The sequence below is a fragment of the Oreochromis niloticus genome, linkage group LG15 (assembly GCF_001858045.2).
Source record: "Oreochromis niloticus isolate F11D_XX linkage group LG15, O_niloticus_UMD_NMBU, whole genome shotgun sequence".
Taxonomy (NCBI): Eukaryota; Metazoa; Chordata; class Actinopteri; order Cichliformes; family Cichlidae; genus Oreochromis; species Oreochromis niloticus.
In genome coordinates, this window is record NC_031980.2 from 22,219,301 (window position 1) to 22,242,036 (window position 22,736).

At 39.2% G+C, this 22,736-nt stretch overlaps 1 protein-coding gene across 2 annotated transcripts in view; it reads left to right on the forward strand.

Annotated features, from left to right (window-relative positions):
* Positions 1 to 22,736, forward strand: part of galnt14 (UDP-N-acetyl-alpha-D-galactosamine:polypeptide N-acetylgalactosaminyltransferase 14 (GalNAc-T14)) — a 198,141-nt gene that overhangs the window by 148,646 nt on the left and 26,759 nt on the right. For both annotated transcript variants that reach the window (XM_025898707.1, XM_005452386.4), the window contains exons 7-10: positions 883 to 970; positions 3,607 to 3,691; positions 12,930 to 13,033; positions 20,431 to 20,557. In XM_025898707.1, the coding sequence (XP_025754492.1) occupies positions 883 to 970; positions 3,607 to 3,691; positions 12,930 to 13,033; positions 20,431 to 20,557 (404 nt within the window). The remainder of the gene's footprint in view (positions 1 to 882; positions 971 to 3,606; positions 3,692 to 12,929; positions 13,034 to 20,430; positions 20,558 to 22,736) is intronic.

The window sequence follows — 22,736 nt, forward strand, 5'->3', positions numbered from 1 at the left end:
TCTTTGTCTGTGTCTCCACTCCAAATATGGTCACATCCACCAGAATAAACAGAAAAAAATGATTTGCAAGCCTATAATTAAGAACACGTATTAGTAATATCAGTCTTTTATATATCTCAGTCAATGTCATGCTCTAAATATGCACTGTGCTGCAAACATCACTTGGCTGAAAATTATGCAGCTAGCTTTACTGTTTTAGTGTTTTAGTAGTGAAAACAATGCTATGTTAACCCCGTCTAAAGACAGGAGAAAAACAAGTCGGAGTGCTTTCCATCAGGACAGCTAGGTGTCAGACCTTTCTTTATTCGTCAATTCCAATATAGCCCTAGCACAAGTAAAATGAAATACCAGAGCCTGTATTGAAGGTAGCAAACTAAAGTATTGAATTCTACACAGCCCTCGTGTTTACCTCCAGTAACCTAGTGCTGTGTTACTCATTTTCTCTGCTGCTTCTTAATAAATTGTGCTGTCACCTAGAAGCATTTTCTGTATCTCTTCATTTCATGTGGCTCAGTGGTCTGACATTAATGACAGGGAAGTGAATAAAGCAGCACTGAATTAAAGTCAGCAGAGGTAGTGGTCAATCTCACCTTGCTACATTTGCTGTGTGCATGATTGTTGCTGAATGACTGAAATTCCCTTTCGGAGAAGTGCAGTATAATGACCTTGGAGTTTACAGTCTGTTTCACACACAGATGAACACACTGGACTGAGCACCTCATTTATTCCAACAGAATTTGGTGATGAAAGCAGAAACACATTCACTTCTTTCCCCTTTTCTTTCTTGGTAGCTTGTTTTATTTCCCTTGCATTTCACTTTTTAAAAATTAATCTGAAGCCCTGATTAAGCATAAATGTGTGTGGTTCTTTTTGTGTGTCCAGGACCCGTCTCGAGTGGTTAGCCCAGTCATCGACATCATCAACATGGATACGTTTGCTTATGTGGCAGCCTCTGCTGATCTCCGTGGAGGTACACAACCACTTTCTTCAATCTACACTCAGAAACAAACGGCTTTGAGGCACCTTTGGGTTGTGTTTTGATGACAGAGAGAAACCCCTTTGGGTTTCTGACTTATAAGGTGGCCCTTGATGATGAGTTCGTGATGAGTTCATGAACCTGTTCTCTCTGGCTGCTGTGAACCTTAAATGCTTTGAGATATTTTTTCTTCTTCTTCATCTTCCAGCAGTGACTCTTATTCGCTCATATTGGACCCCTCGAGAACCATGAATAGTTGCTGTCCTTGAATCATCTTATCTTTGAAATGTGCACTAAGGTCCCGCAACCGTGTGTCCTTGAATATTCAGACTTTGTTAGAGTTGCCCTTTTTTCTGCCCAGCTTCTACACAGATAAGTGCTGATGACTCAGTTTTAAACTGTGCAGCGAGTGCACCAACTTTCTTTTCAACATTGTAAAGGGAACTAGAGACTGTAGGTTTATGTTCTCAAGTTTAATTGTTTAATTTTAAGAAATAAACTGCAATAGCCTTAAGGCTCAAATGTTGTTTGATGTTGAAAAAGCAGAGGCATGAATCTAAATATATTTCAAAATAAAAGAACAAAATGCCTTTTGTTATTATTTATCATAGTTTTGTCTCTCTGTTAATAATTCTTCTAAGATAAAAAGGCTAGCAGGTGGAGTGTAGCATATTTAGTTACTCTCGGAAAATGTCCCCCAATCCCATTCCCAACTTTTCAATTGTTTGATTAATTGACTACAGCATGGCATACAGCTGTGGACTGCAGATGTTCACTTACCCATATAACACAAACTCTGTGAAAAACATGGAGTTTCAGAGAACTGTGCTGGTCAAAAAGACTTAGGACACAACACTAATCCAACACAAGAATCTGTTCACATCTTCATATTTTGTATCCAAGGAGCCAGACCTTCTTGTAATTTTAAAGTGGTCTTTAAAGCAATTGGTCTCCAGGCTTTCTGAAGGACTTTTAAAGTTTTTCTTAGCACATTGACTGCTTAGGCACTCATTTTCAGTCCAGTCCAGTTGCTGTACCTGACTGTTTCCAGTGGATTTTTATTGTTGTATGTTTTTCTTTCTTTCTTTCTTTTGTTTGTTTCTTAATGATTCTATGAATCACTCAAGGGATGAAGTGGTGTTGTGTCTTGACCAGTGTTAATTTTGACAGCAAATTTTGATTTAGTTTTTGTCATAATTTAAGCTTCTAGATTCTTTTAGTTTGAGTTTAGTTTTAGTCGACTAAATATGATAAGACTATAGTAGACTAGACTGAAGTTGTTTCAGTTGACTAAAATATAAAGTGTAAAGGTTTGTGACAGTGGCTCCACATGTTTCACGTGTCTTATCTTCCTTGACATCAAATGAGAAACGTGTCCGTATGGCTGCTCTTGTCTTCTTCCCAAGAGTTGACATTTCATCACGTTTTGATTAAGTAATGAGGGTCATCTTGACAGAGAACAGAACAAAAGGCAGCAAACATGCAAAGAAGAACTGTCCTTCAGGAAGCCTGGGGAACTATTCCTGAAGACTGCTAATAGAAATAATAAGAAAGACCCCAATTGGGGTCTCTCACCCCAATTGGTCATGGCAGATGGCCGGCCCTCCCTTACCCTGGTTCTGCGAATCAGCGATTGCCTTGTATACTGTATTTCCATGTATATGTGCACTTTTAAATAAATCCCTGAACATATTTTCTATTTTTAGAAAATAGAGAATCTCAATAAATGAGGGGTGGCTCAAGACTCTTGTCCAGCATTGTCACTGTGTGCACAGTAAAGTTCTCTCACACAGCTTTGAAATGTAGGCACATAAAATGACACACTCTTTGAACAGTTAATGCAGTCCTTTTCATTTGTTGATATCAAATTCTTAGATATCAGTCAGGTTGTTCGCTGCCATCGGGATCCTGATATCATTTTTAAGACCATCGTGCTTTTGTAAATGCTTTTTAAAACATTAAATTAGTGACTTCCCATAAATGTAGAAACTGAACATTTCTATTGGCTCAGCAGGATCATACTTGCAGATGAGCTAAAGCTAAACGGCCTGAAAATAAGCCAGAACAACACATAACTGTGTTCTGTCTTCGATCTGCACTACCCCCCACTTTATCTGTTGACTTCATACTCTCTCCTTCCATTAGACTCTTTACCAGTCTTATTTTCTTGGTGAAAGTGGTCCGCCAATCAATGCAGATAATAGAGCTTTCCACTGTGCACGCACAATCACACACGAAGGACAATCAATAGCGATAGTCGCCCTAATAAAGAGCATTTTAATTATAGATGAACCTGTCGCTGAAATCATAAAAAAGACGGTCATCAGATCCACCTGCATTGATGCTGACATCCACACACATGTTGAAGTCTAAAGACATACAAACAGAGAGTGTTTGGCCTGGTGGACTGTAAGCACACAAAAAACTACACAAGCCAACACAACATGTTCTTTCCTCTAATATCAGAAAAATAAAATATATCTCTATTTGTCTTTTCATTAACTATTTTATATACATATTCTAAAGAAAGCATAGCATAACAGTGACCGTGATGCTTTGGTACAGCACAGTAACCTTTCTGTATTCAATATTATTTAAAGCGTGTTCTTTACTCTCTTGTTCTCCCTCAGGCTTTGATTGGAGTCTCCATTTTAAGTGGGAGCAGTTGTCGCCTGAACAGAGAGCCCGCCGGACTGACCCGACCCAGCCAATCAAGTAATGCACGCATACACAAAAACTCAAACATTAAAATGTATAACTGTGGGTGTATAGATTCTGAACCCAGGGCTCATTAAGTAAGTGCAGACAAGTGGAAACAGAGAAGGTAGAGAAGAGGAGGTTAAAGAGTAGGAACAAAGGACAAGAGGAGGAGTGAGGGGACAAAAGGAAAGAGATACTGAAGTCTGATGAAACGACAGTCGAGGATCAAAAGGAAAAAGTGCAATAGCACAGGTTTAGTTGTCTTCTAAGGATGAATTCTAAACCATTAAATTCATTGAAAACTTGAAAAGTAAATGTTTTAAATTTTCACCAAATCCAGAAGATGTTGAAGGTTAAATAAATAGATACAATGTTCATACGTTTCATTTTAAAGACTTGGGTGCAGGGTTTTACTTGTTGCTAAATGTGTGTTTTTTTTAATGTGTGTGTGCGATTGATCCATACAGCATAATTATTATTAGGGAAAAATATTTGACTCAACATTTTTAGCAGTATTTAACTCCACCAATAACATATTTCTGTCTACAAGCAGAGGTTGAAGTGGGCCAGAATGATCTGGAATAACATTCTAGCAGCTTTCATTAATAACCAATTAAGATAAAAGCAGATAAAGTAAAAATAAGCTGCTTTACTTATCCCCAATGTTGGAAAGTACAACAACCTATAACAAATAGCTTCAATAAAGCAGAATAACTCAATATCTTAAAATAGAATGTGACCATAAGACAAAACGGCTCAGTAAGAAGGGCTGCCATTGGATAGTTCAGGAAAAGACAGTCATCTATACTTATAACCAAACACTGGACCACATTTACAGGCTGCACAACAAAATCAAGCTACTTTGAACGATATTATGAATCTCTGTGCCACATTAGAACCATACATGTGGATGGAGAATTGTAGCCGCAGTTATAAAAGTGCAAAATTATTTGTCTATATGTGAGGTAGTGTAGTGCAAATAAGGAAGGTGATAAGTAGACAGCATCAGCAGACTGGTCAATTTTCTTTTTAGTGTATTTTATTTTCTGGCATCTCCATTCTGCCATCTTAAAACGACCCCTGTTGTCAAAATCTCAATTTATTTTATACAGAATTTTACACACACCTGAACCTCATTAGTCTCTACCATTAAAAAAAAAATAGGTTAAACCAAACAACAAAATCTAAACAAAGAAACAGGAATAAGATTATTCATCTAATTTACAAACTCATTTACACAAATAAATGGTTTGAAAAGTAAACCACTTCACTATACAAAAAGGAAAAACCCTTCATTTGGTTATACCCAGTGATGCAATCAATGACATCATGATATAAACAGGAAGTGCTGGGCCGACCCCTCCCTGGATGTAAGATCTGAACAAAGGGAAAAACTATTGTAAGTATAACCAAAGCAACATTAACAAGTGTAATTTAGCAGAAATTTACCGTAAAACAGAAGAAAATTCAAATGAACTTATGTTTCAGTAATATTGCTTTAAAAACATATGCATGGATGTAAACGGTAACGTAAAGCTACCACAAACAAACCCGGGATAGTATGTAGAGCAAAGTTACAACAGCAATGTCTAAACTATAGCATTATGGCCAACTGTAAAATAACATGGCATAAATTATAAATATGTTTAAGGGACAAGTGGTAAATAAATTCAATCTTTTCTCAAGGTGTTAGAGCAGGTTAGCACATTAGGACAGTAAGGGTCAGTTCAGACTGTCCTCAACACATTTCTGTTGGTTTTTCAGTGGGATCACACTTAAAAGTAAGCTGTGCGAGCTGATGAATGACCTCCTTTTGCTTCCAAAGAGACACGAGTGTAACTCCTCAAAGTCGTACCGTGCCCTCCTCAGTCAAGCTGTCAGGATTGCTGCAGATACACGAGCTACTATTAACTGAATAATTAAAATGAGCCTGGCTGTTATTGCAAAAGGTTATTGGTGATGTGGGTGGTTGATTTTTTTCATTACCAGGCTGCATCAATTCATTTTACTTACGGCTGTAAAAGTACTCCGAGCAGGCACAATGACCGTAACACCAACGCTATCAGTAAGGTAAAAGTTATGCAAAGGAAATGAGGACAATTAGACCTGAGAAAGCAGCCCACTGCATAAAACAATAAATAAGATAATATAATGCAAATGTAAAAAGGCAGATATAATACAATAAGGAGCAAAAATCTAAAGAAAATGAATACAGGTGTTGTGGTGTGAGGTAAAAGTATTTCTTATTTCTGTCATTTGGCCGTGGAGCAGAAAGCTGAAACTGTTATTACAGAAAGCTCTGCCTTTCCAGTAAGTGGTTCAGTGGGTGGCCTGGATTAATGGCAGTTCTTTCAGTGGCCTCCTCTCTACCACAGCCACCAGTTATTTGGATGCTGCGTTTGCAGATTTGCTGCAGTTAAAGATGTCTCATGCTACCTCTGTGTTATTTGCAGATTGATACGTGTTATCAGCTTAGTTCATTTTTCATCTGACGCATCTCAGTGTCCCTTCCCACTGATGCAATTGAGATACTCAACAAATCAGAAAGTAGTGTCACCCTGTGGTCCTGTCTGTGCTCATCTGATCACAGACTTGTCGTCCTCTTGTCGTCCCTGTCATGTGTTTATGCTTGCTGATGTCAACAAAGTTAATCTGGGAAAATGTCTGTACTTACAGAGTGGCTGGTAATTTCAAACAGCTCAACAAATACCACCAAGCATACATACAAACAAAAAAGTTGATGTTTTATATAAAAGTTGTGATGTTCTGATTAAAATTATATTATTTTTTTTAAACGGTGATACTGTAATTTTGCCAAAGGTTATACTAGACAGTAAGAGCAGATTATGGAACTGTGGAGTTTGCAGTAGTGTGATTTATAGTAATTGATGAAGCAGATGCAGAACAGCCTGCAGCATCCATCGGCACTGTTAGGTCAAAGGTATCAGACTTTAAATTAAACGTAAGCTGATGATGGTTTTTAATATTTCTCGCCAAATGTAACTTTGTGGAGAGCAGAGAGAAAAGCAGGGCGAGAGCAAGAGGAACGACATGCAGAAAACAGTCCATGTGGAATCAAAACCCAAACCCCTGCAGTCTTTCACCATACAGCTCACCTCACTTATTCTGAGCAAAGTAATATTTCTCTGCTACACCAAATTGTACCACCTTCAAATTCCCTTTTTAACCCATTTCTATCATATTTTTATTGGAATTGCTTCTTTTTGGTCTAATTTTTTTGTACTTTTTATTTTTCTTATAATAAACTTGCCACACTCATAAGCTTGTTACTCATTTCAAAACAGATTTCTTATTATTTTTTTTTATTATTGATACTTTTAAAGCTGAACTGTAAAAGTTTTCTTCACTTTTGTGTTTTATTGTGCATAAAAGTTCAGAAACATGTAGACGAAGAGCAGTCAAAGAAATGCTGGAAAACTGAGGTGCATAAAACTAAAACAGCATCAAAATTCACACCCAATATTTCCTTTTATTAAGTCCACATTGGCAAAAAGAAATGCAGCTATGCCTTCCAGCAATGCATTCCTCAGTGTGCAATAGTTTTTCATGTGTTTACATTTGCCTTTGGGAAGTTATTAAAAAGAAAAACCTACTGATTTTGCCTTTCAGGCCCATTTTTCTGCTTTTATTAAAAAAAATCTGAACCTATTGTCATCCTTCTCTTTGTGGAATTTTTGTATTTGTTATGTATGTTCTATTCAAATATAGATTCATGATATATGTATGATATGAAGTATATATATAAAAAGGAATATCTTGTTTTTGTACAATGAGCTTAAACTTTTGTCTTTAGAGTCTAAATTTCTCTATAGGTTGTTTATTATGAATACATGTAAGTTTATTAGACCTCATTAGCTCAGACACAGAGGTGGTAAACTGTCTGTCAGATGAAACTGCTACTTGAAACATAACTCAGTCATAACTCGTTCTAGAAACAGACTCATCTGCTGTGGAGAACTAGCTCCCAGTTTGGATTCAGGAGACAGCCACCTTCTACATTTAAGATTAACCTTAAAAGGTTCTCTAAGGAGCTTGGAAAGAAAAGCGTCTGGACTTCTTTAAGTGGCTTGAAGACGTTTCACCTCTCATCCGAGAAGCTTCCTCAGTTCTAGGGTCAAATGGTGGAGAGTCCCAGATTTAAGCTCTGTGGGAGTGTCCCCCAGAGAGGGACAATGGACCCCCTAATGATCCTCTACCTAATCACACGAGCCAAGGTGTGAAAACGGGTGTAGGTCACAATCAGCCAAGGTTTCGGGTGAGCTCATTGTGAAACCTAGCCCCACCCTATCATGTGATTTCCTGAGGTTTCACAGTGGACATAAATGGCCTCTTTTACTCCTCTTTCAAACCATCTGTCTTCTCTGTCCAAAATGTGTACACTGGCATCCTCGAAGGAGTGACCTTTGTCCTTTAGATGCAGATGGACCGCTGAGTCTTGTCCCGTGGAGGTGGCTCTTCTATGTTGCCATGCGTTTGTGAAGTGGCTGTTTGGTCTCTCCAATGTAGAGGTCTGGGCATACCTCACTACACTGTACAGCATACACTACATTGTTAAGAGGTTCTTAAAAGGTTCCTTTTTCATAAAGCTTAAAGTTAGTGTTCGATCAGGTGACCCTGAACCATCCTTCATCATGATGCTATAGGCTCAGTCTGTCGGGGTAGCTGACATGATGCTCTGACCACTTCTTCTGAATCTCTGCCCTCTTTTAAGCCACTATACATTTAAATGCCACTGTTGAATTCCATTAACTATTGTCTACCGTCAACCTCCAACCACACATGGTAGGTGGCTTTTCTCTGGGCTTGGTTCTTCTGGGGGTGCCTTCCTTTAAACAGGGAGTTCTTCCTCCCCATTTTCAAGTGCTTGTTAATCGGTATCACCCATCAGATCATTGGGTTTCTTTCTTTAATATTGCAGGATCGTTACATTAGTATAAAAAGACACATCGAGATGTATTGTTATGAACCAGTACTAGAAAAAAAAAACCCTGCTAAATTCATAAATTCCAAATAGACCACAGTAAATGCAGCTGACTAAATAATGTTGGTTACCTTATGTGCTATACTGCATGTAGACTCATTTTTAATAAAAAGCCCCAATACATAATTCATTTAAAATTGCAGTAATGGCCCACAATCACAGACTGTCACAGTAGTGCTTACAAAAAAGCTTCTATGTCTACATAATGTTATTTTCTGTCGGGTGATGTGATTAATGGCAGTGCTGATGTGCCCCACTACTGTTAGAATAAAAAAAAATGCAGTTCAGAAATCAGTAACAAATTAATCATCCTGCTCTGACCTTTTATTGCTGCAGTGACCTCAGCAGGGTTGTGGCAGGCTGACCTCATCAGAAAAATAACAATAGCAGTCGATTTTGATTGGGTTAAAATAACTGCTGTTTACACAGGCAGCCTCCTAAGGTCATGTAAGTAAAACCTCCAACCTTTCTCAGACAGGTGTTGACTGAGGCCATATATATAATGAAAGAGAAGTTTGACTTCTAACCTTTAATTACACTGTTATTTTTATCCAAATCATTTTCTTTTTCCTAAACATTGCCAACTAGTTTTGTTGCCAAACCCAAGTGAACAATGAGTCAAAACAAATTATTAATCCAAAAAAACTGTTATTTTCTAAACCTAACAACTTAAACTGTGTGAAAAAAATACAAATAATTGAAACAATATTGTGTACTTACTAAACAAACTTAAATAAAATGAACTTTTCTTTTCTTTTCTTTTTGGTCCTTTAGTTAAGTTTCGGTGGTTTTAGTGATGCTGAGTTTTTTTGGGATATGATGCGTAAGTTTTGATTTGAATCCATGTGTTATTCTAGCCTCCCAGTGTTTCCCTGTCTGTTCACCACTTTGTCTTAATATGTTTAGGTTAGTCTCCATGTTTCCAGTGTCTTCTCTTTCTTTCCTGTAGTGCTTTAACAGTTAGTTTTCTTTCTTTTTTGTTGCAGTAGTTTTACTTTCTCCACATGTGATCGTCCTGATTGTCCTGAATAAACTCAAAAATCGGCTTTAATGCTGTTAACTCACAAGAAACAAAACAACCATGAAGGACGATGCAACAAAGCAAGACTGAGACAATACACACACACACACACACACACACACACACACACACACACACACACACACACACACACACACACACAGGATAACGAGGGCAGAGGTAACAGGTGGGAACACAACTGAGAATAATTAACTTAATGAGTCGAGGGAACCAACACACGGAACAACAGTCGCCAAAATAAAATATGGGAGAGAGCCACGGCAGAATGGGGAGACGACACTAACTTGACACAAACAGACAAAAGGAAAAACAGAGCGAGAAGACTGAAGGAACATCATGGCAACACAAAGGGGAACTAACAAACCTGACGTCATCTAAAAGCAAGAGACACACATAAACTAACTCTCAGAAGCACAAGAAACCTTTGGCTCCTTTGGTGGTTAGGTGCTGGCACTTAAATCTACTCAAGTTTAGTTTAAATTTAGGGAAACATTGTGATTTGGGCTAAAATCCGCCCCTTCACAACACCAACCCTGCTCTGTTGAGCTTGATGCCTTGGAAATGAAAGCAGGTTGCATAAGGACACACTGGCTGTGATGAAAAACTTAATACGCTAAAAGTTTACACAAACTCAAATCATCGATGCCTGACAAATCATTGGCTGTGGAGAGATGAACAAACAAACAAAGGGAAGCCACAAGAGCCACAGAGCAAACACACACGCACGGTTATAAATAATAAACTTTGGCACTGCTCCTTCGTCATAAGTCAGATCGGTGGCAGGAACCCAGATTTGCTGCTGAGCCAACTTATGACTGCCTGACTTCATGCATGGTTTTTATTTTTATGTTTTGGTGGAGGCAGCAGGGCAGGCAATCACATATGGTGCGTGTGTGTGTGTCCCTGTGTTTGTGTTTTGGAGATGGATGTAGAAAGATTGTAGAAAGGTTGTAGCTAAGTCAATGCACTGATTTTATCTGCCATGTCAACCTGGTTACCAAGAGTTACCATTTACGTATTTATAAACTATACGTATGAAGACCATGAGCGACATTATGTATTTCAAAGCCTCCAACCCTAACCTTTACAACCGCATTCATCTGTGTTACAGGTTACATTATTTGCACTGTAACCTGTAACACAGATACTCGAGGAGATGAGTTGGGGTGCTTTTCGCCACTTTTTTTTTTTTTAACAGCATCAGTTTTTGGAACAAATAAACACACAGGGGCAGTTGAACATTTAGAAGTGCTTTCATTTACTCTTATCCTGGTGTTTCAACCATGAAAACATTTCCATCTAGTATTAAATTACTTCTAGAAACAAGTTTCACCACTTAGCAACCGTCTCAGTAATAACATAAAAACTCCATGCATAAAATCACCATCTATCCATCCATATAACATCTTTACTACAATATTCAGTGGATATGCCAGCTGCAGTATAGTTGAAAACTTCTGCTGCACCACATTTTCCCATATTTATCCTGCATGTCCTGTTTTCTCCTCTGCATTGATGATAAACACTGTAAATGTATTTTGGTACTCAAAATCAAACCTTTGCTATCAACCAGAGGTCTGAAACTTTTAGTGCTCAGTTTCATTCTCTGCTGTCTTCAATACTGTAATTCACTTTTTATGTGTATTTCTCAGTCCTTCGTAGCTTGTCTTCATTTAATCCACAACTGCTAACAAAAACATGCCAGTGCCTGCTTATCACTTCTAATCTAGCTTCCCTTCATTTGCTTTGGGCTCCATTCAGAATTCATTGTAAAATGTAGTAATTCATGGGCAGGCTCCTTCTATTATTGCATTAGTTGGCCTGTCCAATCATCTGGTCAGAGTCTTTTCACTGTACTGTGGTCTTCTTTTAAATTCAGACACAAAGCTGTAGGAACCTTTGGAACAGCCTTCCTAAGCTCCTCCGGTCAGGTCAATCTGTGCTTTGGTTTAAATTGACTGCTGGAAACACATCTTTGTATGTATGCACACTTTTATAATGTGTGTTTTCTCCAAACTGGAAAGCACTTTGTATCTGTGTCAGAAACTGCAATACAAATAATAATGGTAATTATTATTCTTGTTTACTTATTTCAGTAAAACTGCTCCATAATGCAGTGGTTTAAACATTTGTCTAACAAGCAAAAGATCCTGTGAAAGCTCGAAGTGTGCAGAGCGACTTGCTGTGGTCACCTTTTGTGAATAAGGGAGCAGCTGAAAGTAGCTTTATTTAAGTGAAACTGCGGTAACGTCATCTGAAAAAGGAACGCGGTGGGTGGTCGATTGTGATGAGGTCTGCATTCCTGTAACTTTTGAGCTTAATTTCTTAAATTATCATTACTGAGATTTCTGCTGTTCTAGTCCTATGTCACATCATCGCTGCTACACTGTGTGGTGTTGTCCGATCGGCCTCGACACTCTAGAGAAAAAACAGCCCGCGACCATCAATCCTCATAAAGATAGGGACGCGTACACATAAACGTCCACAAATAAACACAGTCTTGTTTGTCTCATCCTATTCATTGCATTTGCCAAGTTATTTTATGCCATTTAACATCCTCACTTTCTGCAGTCAAAGTCTTATGTACACACACACACACACTGCTACATTCCTTTAAACACACAAGGACAAATTGAGCTTGAAAAGACTTTATGTTCTACCACCCACATACGGACACACACACTCAGGGTGCTATTTGCAGGCGATGACGACGGGATAATTGTTGATAAACAGAGGGTATTTGATGGCGCGTGCTGGCCTTCAGCTATTCACTCGTCTCATTGTCCTGCCTGTGTCTGTGTGATTGTGCGTGTGTGTGTTTGGGTTATGGCAAACAGAAAGAAAACAGCAAAACTCAAAGAGGAACTAAACGAGCTCCTTGCGTTTGAATTAGATCTGATAAGATTCTGGAGAAATGTGAGGACAAACGTAAGCAGCACAAGCACGTGTGAGGGCAGAAGCTTTTGCTTTTCTTTCACAGGTTTGTATCTAGCTAAAAAGTTTAGAGGCAGTGAAGATTTATGCTTTCAAAACTCCCTTTTCATAAATGTTTTTTTTTTTTATCCGTTTTGTCATCTCTGGATGTTTTCGGGTCAGTAGTGAGACATAAATCTAGTAGACATGCTTAAGACTCAATTACAAATCACGAGGAAATGTTTTTCTCATCTCGAGACTCCCTTATTTTCCCCTTTTTGTTGTTTCTCTGACAGGACCCCCATCATTGCAGGCGGACTCTTTGTGATTGACAGGGCCTGGTTCAATCACCTTGGAAAATACGACACTGCCATGGACATTTGGGGCGGTGAAAACTTTGGTGAGTCATCGTACTTGGAAGAAAGGTGCTGTGAAGTTTAGAGGAAACTCATAAAACATTGGAAACTAATATTAACTATTTAAGTAGTAATATTAAAAACATGATGTTTTCTGTTGAGTAATAACATTTTTGCCATTTCTACATTTTTAAAATCATTTTACTTTTGTTATTACAGACCAACCATCTCAAATGGACTAAACCAGTGAAACCATTATATCCTAACATTAGCAAAAAGTCAACCATCCATTTATGAAACACAAAATAAACAGCTCAAGCTTCATTTCCATCAGTATCTTTCAGTTTATTTACGTTCAGTCAGTCCACTCTCACTGCAAAGAAACTGGAATGTATCTTTGGACCAAAGGAGGCCCACATTTTCAGTTTTCTATGGGCTGCATTAGGCTTTAACTGCCAGTGTTGCTTCAGGGTGAGTCTGGCCACAGTGACACAGTCACAGCTCCACATCTGGCCTTTAAAATTGTCGAGCCCAGCTCAGATTAGCCCACAGACTATTTTCCCGTGCCATGACTGGACATACGGGTCCAAAGTAGACCAAGATTAGGTCCAAATGTGTCTTCTGTCTGGCTGTGGATGGTGTTTTTGTCAGTACGAGGGCCATAAAGCTGATTCAGACATAACTGGAATTAAATTAGCAGTTTGAACCATAACTGATGATTGTCATGCGTTTTTAATGATTTAGTGCAAGGTGTAGTTACAATGTGCATCAAAACAGCAGGTGTGATCCCGAATAACCTCAGTCACTTGTATGGGGTCCACTCTAATCTAGCTGATCGTAGCCAGGTTAGCCAAAGACATTTAAATTACTGAATGCCAATGTGCGGACTCAAAAATGCATTTGTCCTAGCTGCCATTCGTCTTCTGAATAATGTTTTTTATGTTTTATATTATTCATTATTTATTGCATTTTGCTTTATGGTTGTGTGATTGATCCTTGATCCCAAAACATTTAAAAATCCAAATATAAGCTGTTCTTCCCTGCAGATTTCACATTATGCAAAAATACATCAAGTAATGCAGATTGGTCCTTTTAGCAGAGGAGTTATTGCCAAATGTCAGGAGTTAACAAATTCTACAAACTCTTCTTCTCTCTTCCCTTATCGTCTCGTCTCTTCTCTTGTCGCTTACAAAATTAAGGTATTCTGTGTTAAATTAAATGATGACTGCATTCATTATTATTTCTTAAGGTAGAAAATATAAGCAGGAGAAAATATTAGTCAAGCACTCAATCTTATTTGCTAATGTTTGCAGCATGCAGCTTATTGCCAATTGCACTGATTTTTAACACTGGAAAAAAAGCATGTAGGATTTTTTACATTTATTGAAATGAACTGACTTCTCCTGTGTAACTACAAAATAAGTCACCAAACTGACCATCTAAAAACATCATAACATCACAGAGAAATCTGCTGGATGTCTGCAAACTTGAACATCGTCACAAAGTTTGTAGGATTATTACCTTAAGGGAAAAAATCAGTTCAGAATCAGTGAGTGGATGAAATAATAGCGGGTATGAGTTTCTCTCATGTTCAATAAATTTGGTACCTAACAAATTAAAGGTATTCATCACATTAATGCCAATTCCCATAAAAACCCAGAATTGCCATAAAGCAGTTACAGTATAACTTTGTAAAATTGCACACAAAGGTCTAATTCGCCCAGAGATAAGACACTATATCACGATCAGCTTTAATGAGCTCAGTGCTTCGGTTACAAGAAAGCCAAACCTCCTCTTCACCTGCAGTTCTAGTGTTTCACATCTAAACTGTATTTTCTTCACTGTAGTTTTAGCAACCCTGTCTTCTCACCACCAACATTCAGAAATGATTAATTTACCCACAGCAAATCTGTGTGGTTGTCATGTTCACTGGCAGGATGATGCTTTAATGCAAGATTCATGTTTTTTATGGTTTTAGTTAAATATTTAAAAAGTTGGCTTTCACTTGAAGGAGGAAATGGGCTTGCTTTTTTTATTTTTTTATTTTATACCAAAAGCTGCTATTATTTCCTAATTATAATCAATCTTAAATAACAGTGTGAGGTGCAGGCATAGTTAATAAGCATGCCTAAATTTAATTCCTCATTGTGCTCCTCTGGACCGCTTCCAGTGCTGCTGAAATTTTTAGATGGATATCATATCATGGTTTTTCCATTTTGATGGCTTACACCTACAGTCTGTGATTTCACCACATGAATCAAAATTGCACCAACTTCAGTGTCAAGAAGACTTGAGTTTCATGTCAGGTATCATCACTTGTGATGAGAACTGGGTCTCTGTCTGCAGCTCTGAGACAAAACAGCAGTTTTCAGCAAAACAGAGACTCAGTGTGCAAGTTTGAAGGTTAAGCATCAGGTCAGGGGTGTTAACAGGAGCATACTTGCCATTTTGTTTTGACTTTCACAACACACAAAGACATTGTTGCCCAGAGTCAGACTGTCATGGCAGAATTATACCATCATGTCCAGTGGTGTCTGAAAGATAAGCTCTATTGGAAGTGTGCATGTGCCACCGTACCCCAGCACACAGCACAACCTTCACTTACCACAAGCCCGACCAGATGCTCTCTGTAACCTTGTCCTTTTCCACAGAATTAAATTCAAGTTCAAGGTCTGTCCTTTCGACACAATAGAGGGTATCCAGCGAGCATCATTGACGCATACAGAATTTGAGATAGTGATCTAAAAGTAGGAGGACAGCTGTGCCCGAAGGAGACAACTTTAAAGGCGACTGCTCATTAATTTAAATCAGATTTGAATTCAGATTTTTAATAGTGGAGTGACAGAGGGGGAAAGTGAGGAGATAACAGCTTGTAGTTTTAGCATACACCTAGCACTGCATCAGATGCATGACTTGAACAGTTTCCCTGGTGTTGACTGTGTGATCACAGACAGCTGAGCCGACTGCAAAGACAGAGGGATGATTAAATTAGTGAGATAACTGCCAGAAACAAAGGTGAAGTTTTCATTCAACAAAAAAAAGTCTTTACCTTCTGACATCCATCCAGCAGCAACATCTGGCGCTCCTGCTGCTACCTGCCTCCAGTCATCGGAACTGTGTGTGTGTGTGTGTGTGTGTGTGTGTGTGTGTGTGTGTGTGTGTGTGCGTGTGTTTGTGTCTGTCTGTGGGTGTCTATGGTGTTGAATTCAGTTTGGTGATTGTTATACTGCTGCCTTTTCTCTGATCACTGAAAGACAGTTAGCCTGTTTTTCAACTCCCTTCGAGAAACGTGCGCACACAAACACACACACACAGACACACACAGACACACACACTCACACTCATTTGCTCTCTGTCATGTTTCTGTCAGTCTCACAGGCTCTGTGTCAGTATCTCAGCATCTTGCTGACTTCTCTTGTTCTCCTTTGTACTCTCTCGTGTTTCATCTTTGCCTCCATCCCTCCTCTCCCTCATCAAACCAGTCCATGCTCTAATTTTCGCTTCCTCTCTCTTCCATGCTCTCGGTCTCCCTCTCTCTCCCCCAGTTACTGCAAAAACTTTGTGAAGTTTTCAGCTTCTCTTTCTTTGGGGGAACTCTTGTTTCTTTTTTTCTCTGTGGACAGATAGAAACTCTGAGAATTAACACACACACACGTGGAATGATGTGAAATGAAGTGAAGTTAGTTTGTCTTTCATCTGTGTTGCAGTGCTCACATCAGAGAATGAGCACAGTGTAAGCAGGTCATATGAATGCACACGTACACACATTCTAACACACATAACTCAAACAAACAAATCAGAGTCCATCAGTGTGTCATCAAATATTCAGGGAGGGTTGTCCCACTTAGCTGTGATGTGCCGGATAGAAAAGATACAAAATAGAAAAAAAGGACAAAGCTTCAAATAAATAAGCCTGAGAGACAGAATGGAGGTAAATTTAACCAGTTAACATGACACACTTGATGTTTGCCTCCCAAAAGTATGTTAAAACTGGTTTCATCCCTAACACCACCTCTTATTTTAGTGAAGCTTGTTCTAGACATTTAAAATGAACCCCAGTGAAAGGGGTTACATGAATAGGATGAGGGACCTATTGAATCTTCGATACCCAGCATCCAGATTGACAGTCAAACAACTAGTAGCTCAGTGTTCCAACATTCAGTAGAAGGAAATGCTCACATGGCTAGAGTTTGACAAGGTACAACACAAATGCTACGGCAAGGGGGAGCCAGGATGATGGCTCATGGGGCCGATATCATCACCTCCACCCGAGATTGGGTACCAAGCCCCAAGTGCAATGGAAGAAGGATTGTTGAGTGCTTGAGGAATTGTCCTGAGAGAGAGGATCATGGCGAAGCTTGAAACCTGGATCCTCCGTAGCTGGTTACCAAGACTAAGTGAAGTACCGTCTGAGGATCTGCCAGATAATGTGAACGGAGTACTATGGACAGTTCCTCCGAGATTGCAAGACCAGACTGACCAACCTGTGCCCTGCCTGGATTGACTACAAGAAGGCCTATGACTCCAATGCCCCGCACCTGGATCCTGGAATGCCTAGAACTAAACAAGATCAACAGGACCCTAAGAGCCTTTATTAGGAACTCCATTGGGATGTGACGTACAACACTAGAGGCCAACTTCAAGCCCATAGCACAAGTCGCCATCAAGTGCGGGATCTACCGAGGTAGTCTGTCCCCACTGCTGTTCTGTATAGGCCTGAACCCCCTCAGTGAGATCACTGACAAGACTGGCTATGGATACCGACTACAGAATGGAGCAATCGTTAGCCACCTCGTCGTTAGCCACCACCTCTACATGGATGACATCAAACTATATGCCAAGAGTAAACGAGACATCAATTCACTGATCCACACCACCAGCAACAACATCAGAATGTCATTCAGACTGGAGAAGTGTAGTCTGATGGTAACAAAGAGAGGGAAGGAAGAAAGAACTGAGGGGATCATGCTACAAGTACCTTGGAATCCCACAGGCAAATGGGAACCACTAACAGGCTGCTAGGAAAGCTAGAACCACCAAGTACTTGCAGAGAGTCAGGCAAGTCCTGAGGAGTCAGCTGAATGTTAAGAACAGTATCCGGGCTATCAAAACCTACTCCCTGCCGGTTATCAGGTACCATGCTGGGATAATAAGCTGGCCAAAGGAGGAGATCGAAGCCACAGACATCAAGACAAGGAAGCTCCTGACCATACATGGAGGGTTTCACGCCAAGTCCAGCACCCTGAGACTGTACGCTAAGCCCAACAAAAGAGGCTGAGGACTAGCTTGAACATCCACACCCATGAGCACATCAGGAAGATGGCCTCCACAGACAGAATTGTTAGTTTAGGCAGCAGAAACCCAAGAAAAAAAGAGTAGTAATAAGGACATGTAAGGACAGGCCCCTGCATGGTATGTACCACCAGCAGATAGAAGAACTGGCTGACAACCAGAAATCCTACCAGTGGCTGGACAAAGCTGGACTGAAAGACGGCACAGAAGCATTAATCATGGTAGCACAGGAGCAAGCTCCAAGTACAAGATCCATAGAGGCAGGGGTCTGTCACACCAGGCAAGACCCCAGGTGCAGGCTGTGTAAAGTTGCCCTTGAGACAATCCAGCACATAACAGTAGGGTGCAAGATGCTAGCAGGCAGGGCGTACATGGAACACCATAACCAAGTGACCAACAGGAACAAGTCCTGAGGTCAAAATAGGACATACCTAGGGTAGTTGAGAATGATGGATCTAAGTTCCTGTGGGACTTCCAGATACAGACAGACAAACTGGTGATGGCTAACCAACCAGACATAGTAGTGGTGGATAAACAGAGAAAGATGGCCGTAGTGAGAGATTTAGCTATACTGAGTGACAGCAAGATCAGGAAGAAGGAACATGAGAAGCTGGAGAAGTACCAAGGGTTGAGAGAAGAATTGGAGAAGATGTGGAGGGTGAAGGTAACAGTGATTCCAGTGGTAATCGGGGCACTCAGTACAGTGACCCCAAGATAGGCGAGTAGCTCCAGGAGATTCCAGGAACAACATTTGAGATCTCTGTCCAGAAGAGCGCAGTCCTAGGAACAGCAACGATACTGTGTTGGACCCTCAAGCTCCCAGGCCTCCGATAGAGGACGTGAAGGATAGACTGAAAAGGGGATTTTGAAGTGTAACATTTATTATTTACTGCTTCAGCCATGCCATTTGAAGCACTTTGGGCTGTGTGACAGGTGCTTTGTAAAAAATAAAGCTCAGGATGAAAGGCGACATTTATTTAGGGTGCCTTTCAACAGCAGAACATCACAAAGTGCTTCACAGAAGAAATAAAACATTTTTGAAAAATTACATAGTGACACTGATAAAGATACACAGAACAGATAACTCTATTCTTGGCTTTGTGTAAGGGATGAGCATGCTTGGGTCAACTGTCATTTTGTTTAGGATAAAAGAGAAAACCCACAACTTTAGCTTTAAAAAAACAAGAAAAATAAAACTTACATCACTGAATAAAGCTACTGCAGCCAAGTCATAAATGCCTTTTTTTTTTCTGATCCCTCTTATCACAGTTAAGCATTAGTGAAAATACAGAGAAATATATGAATAAGTATAATTCTACCATTCATGGCAGTTAATTGAGTTGGATGCCTGAATATCTTTACACAAAAACATCCCGCGTCTTCATATACATAATGTCTCTACCTGAATTTAATTATTTTTGACTTTGCAATCAAATTTTGCTGTAAGGCTTTTTATTAGATATTAAGCCTTCAGTTTCATTAAAGTCTTACAGACAGATTTACTCTTCATCATTATTTTTATTTTGAGACATTTCTATATTTGACTATAAGAACTCTTATCATCAACTTTATGCCATTAATACAAAATAATCAAAGCTTCTCCCAGTGATCAGGTCAGATTATTTAAGTTTACAGTCTGTCACAGCTGCATGAAAACCAAACCAAAATTATCAGTGATTTTATTTACATGGGCAGTAACAGCTGAGATAACAAGATGACTGGCCTTGGTGTTTGTATTGTACCAATACTGATTTTCCTAAATCTTTTCTCTGACATATGCCCTCCATAAAACAGTAATTAAAATGGCTAAAACTGATTAAAGGGAGAAGAAGAATGGAAGGGGGAACTGTAAGATGATGAGCCTAATCAGAATCAGAATACTTTATGAATCCATTAATTAATAACTATGTGGTTACAGTTGTTCAATACAGTAAGAACAGTAACAGACTGAACTAAAGTAAATAATACAATATATTACAAAGTTACAAAATATGACAAATAGCTCAATTATAAATATCCAGAATATTACATAGTTGAAATATATATGATTGACATTTTATACAGCCTCAGTGAAACTTTAATAATAGCTTCATATATCAATATCAGGGAATTTAAAAGTCTTTCTTATGTCTGTTTGTGTTGTGTGCAGAGATCTCATTCCGGGTTTGGCAGTGTGGCGGCAGTCTGGAGATCCTGCCCTGCAGCAGAGTGGGTCACGTCTTCAGGAAGAAACATCCGTATGTGTTTCCTGAAGGCAACGCCAACACATACATCAAGTAAGTGTCTGGAGGATAATTTATACAACTCTTTTTATCACAGTTTAACAAAAAAATCAGTAATACTCGAGCATGAACCTTTGTGAATTCACTTCACCTGCTTTGGTGCAATTTAGAGGGACAACAGAGGTGTTGGAGAGGTGGCCACAGACTCTCTTCTTATTCCTCCTGACTGAGTTTTTTCTACTTTTTCTTATTGCTCGTTTCCTTGTCACTGTTGATAGCATGAGACGGTACCTGCACCAAATGTAGGCTGCACATGTAGCCCAGCTCCTCCACAATATTGTAAGGTTTGTTTAATCTCTGGGAACAGACTCAAGAGCATGGAGGAGATACCAAGAGGTGGCTCCTGTTGCTGCTGTGTTGATGCCTTTCTTTGTCACTTTCATTTGTACTAAAGCAGATGAAACTGATTTATAATGCCTTATGTTTCCTTTTTTTCTTTTTTTTAGCCATTTATAAGAAATATTTGAGAAATTCAATGTTAGATTGTACAAAGTGATAAGTGCCATAATTTTTAAAGTGCTACAGTTCTTGCAGCAAACAAATGTATTTTTTTTCCCGTCTGCTCACTCATTATTGACTCAGTGTCATGAGTCGACAGTGAATCACTATAATGACCATTTGGACCGAAGGAATCTGGTCTGTTCCTGACATTTAGAAGATCACAGTGTTAACACGCAGCCGTCTGTGTCCACACTCCAATGCTTTTGAACTCTCTCCCAACGACATCTGAAATGTTGAAGTCCTGGAAAAATTCAGTGAAAATATATTTTCATTAAATAAACCCTTCCAAATGTATCTGTAGGCTCGGGACAAGAAGAAGCAGAGGGTTTCTGCTTGTACTCATCTGGACCAATCACATTTGAGCAGGCTTTGATTGCATCCAAGGAAAACATTAAATGCAAAAATAAAACATTTACCAAAATAGAATCAGCTCTAACCCAAAGTCCAGAAAAAGTGGTCTTCAGACCCGCATAGACTGGGTCTAAAGACTAACTGGTGACAGGAATGACAAGAATTCAGCCTCAGCTTTGCTATTAAATCTCACAGATAAGAAGTTTACTTTCTTCCATCAGTGTTCTCATTCATACTTGACTCATATTTGGCTCTTTTCTTCACTTTTTTTGTCTTCACTTTCTAAAGTGCAGCTGCATAAATGTCAAGAATAATGGATCCTCTTTGAGGATATGCGCAAACTCATATTCCCACAGAATCTTTGATTTATATTATACCATTGCAGCTGTTATTAACATTAGGCATGTCCTACCTTCTGTGTTTGCTCAGTCACTCAACATCTTTAATTTAATATGCTGGAGGTAAATTAATTATGTGAGGAATATCGTGTCTGTCTAGTTTCTGCTATCTCCGTGGTGCTGACCTTCTAGCCTAAATACTGTTTGTTAACGAACTTTGCTACTGAATTAATAACATATCTGACTTTTCTGTAAATTTATATAATCCTCGAGCATGCGCCAACCTTCCTGCCTAACTAATAATACGAGATTACTTTTGTGTGACTGAATTGCTGTGACATGCACGGGAAACAGACATGCAGCGTTGCCATTCAGAGCTGTGTGTGTGTCGCAGCCTCCGAACGATGCTCCCATCATTGTTAAAGTGGATTTACAGCTGCCTGGGAGCCTTTGAGCTGCGAGCACAATATTATCCTATTAGCATAAGCTGTATTCTTATTCTGCCCCTGTCAAAGAGTTCGAACAGAAAGATGCTTTCAGGCAGCCCAATAATCCATTAACAGGACTAATGTGCTCAGAATGCTTCCGAATTGGTCTTGTATAAATAGATCAATCATGGCTACAATAACAACTCCATTTAGATTACAGGGTCAAGAACAAAGTAAACATGACTGCAAGGTGTGTTCCTAATAATGGCACGGTTTGGGATTTTGATCATGTTTGTGTCAAGTGATTTACTCAATTATTTTGTACTCCCATTAGATTCACTTCCTTCCTTTGTTCTTCCCTTCAATTTCCTACCACACACGTGCAGACACACTCACAGTATAAGAAGTTTCTTGTTTTTCTCTCATTAGTCAGAGTAGTCAAGCTAGTTTCCGTGTTTTCTGTTTTTTGAATATTTTCCTTGTGCTTATAAAAGGATTTTCTTGGGTATGACTACTGGCTACTTTTGTGCTTTTATGCTCTTCTGGATTGTTTGC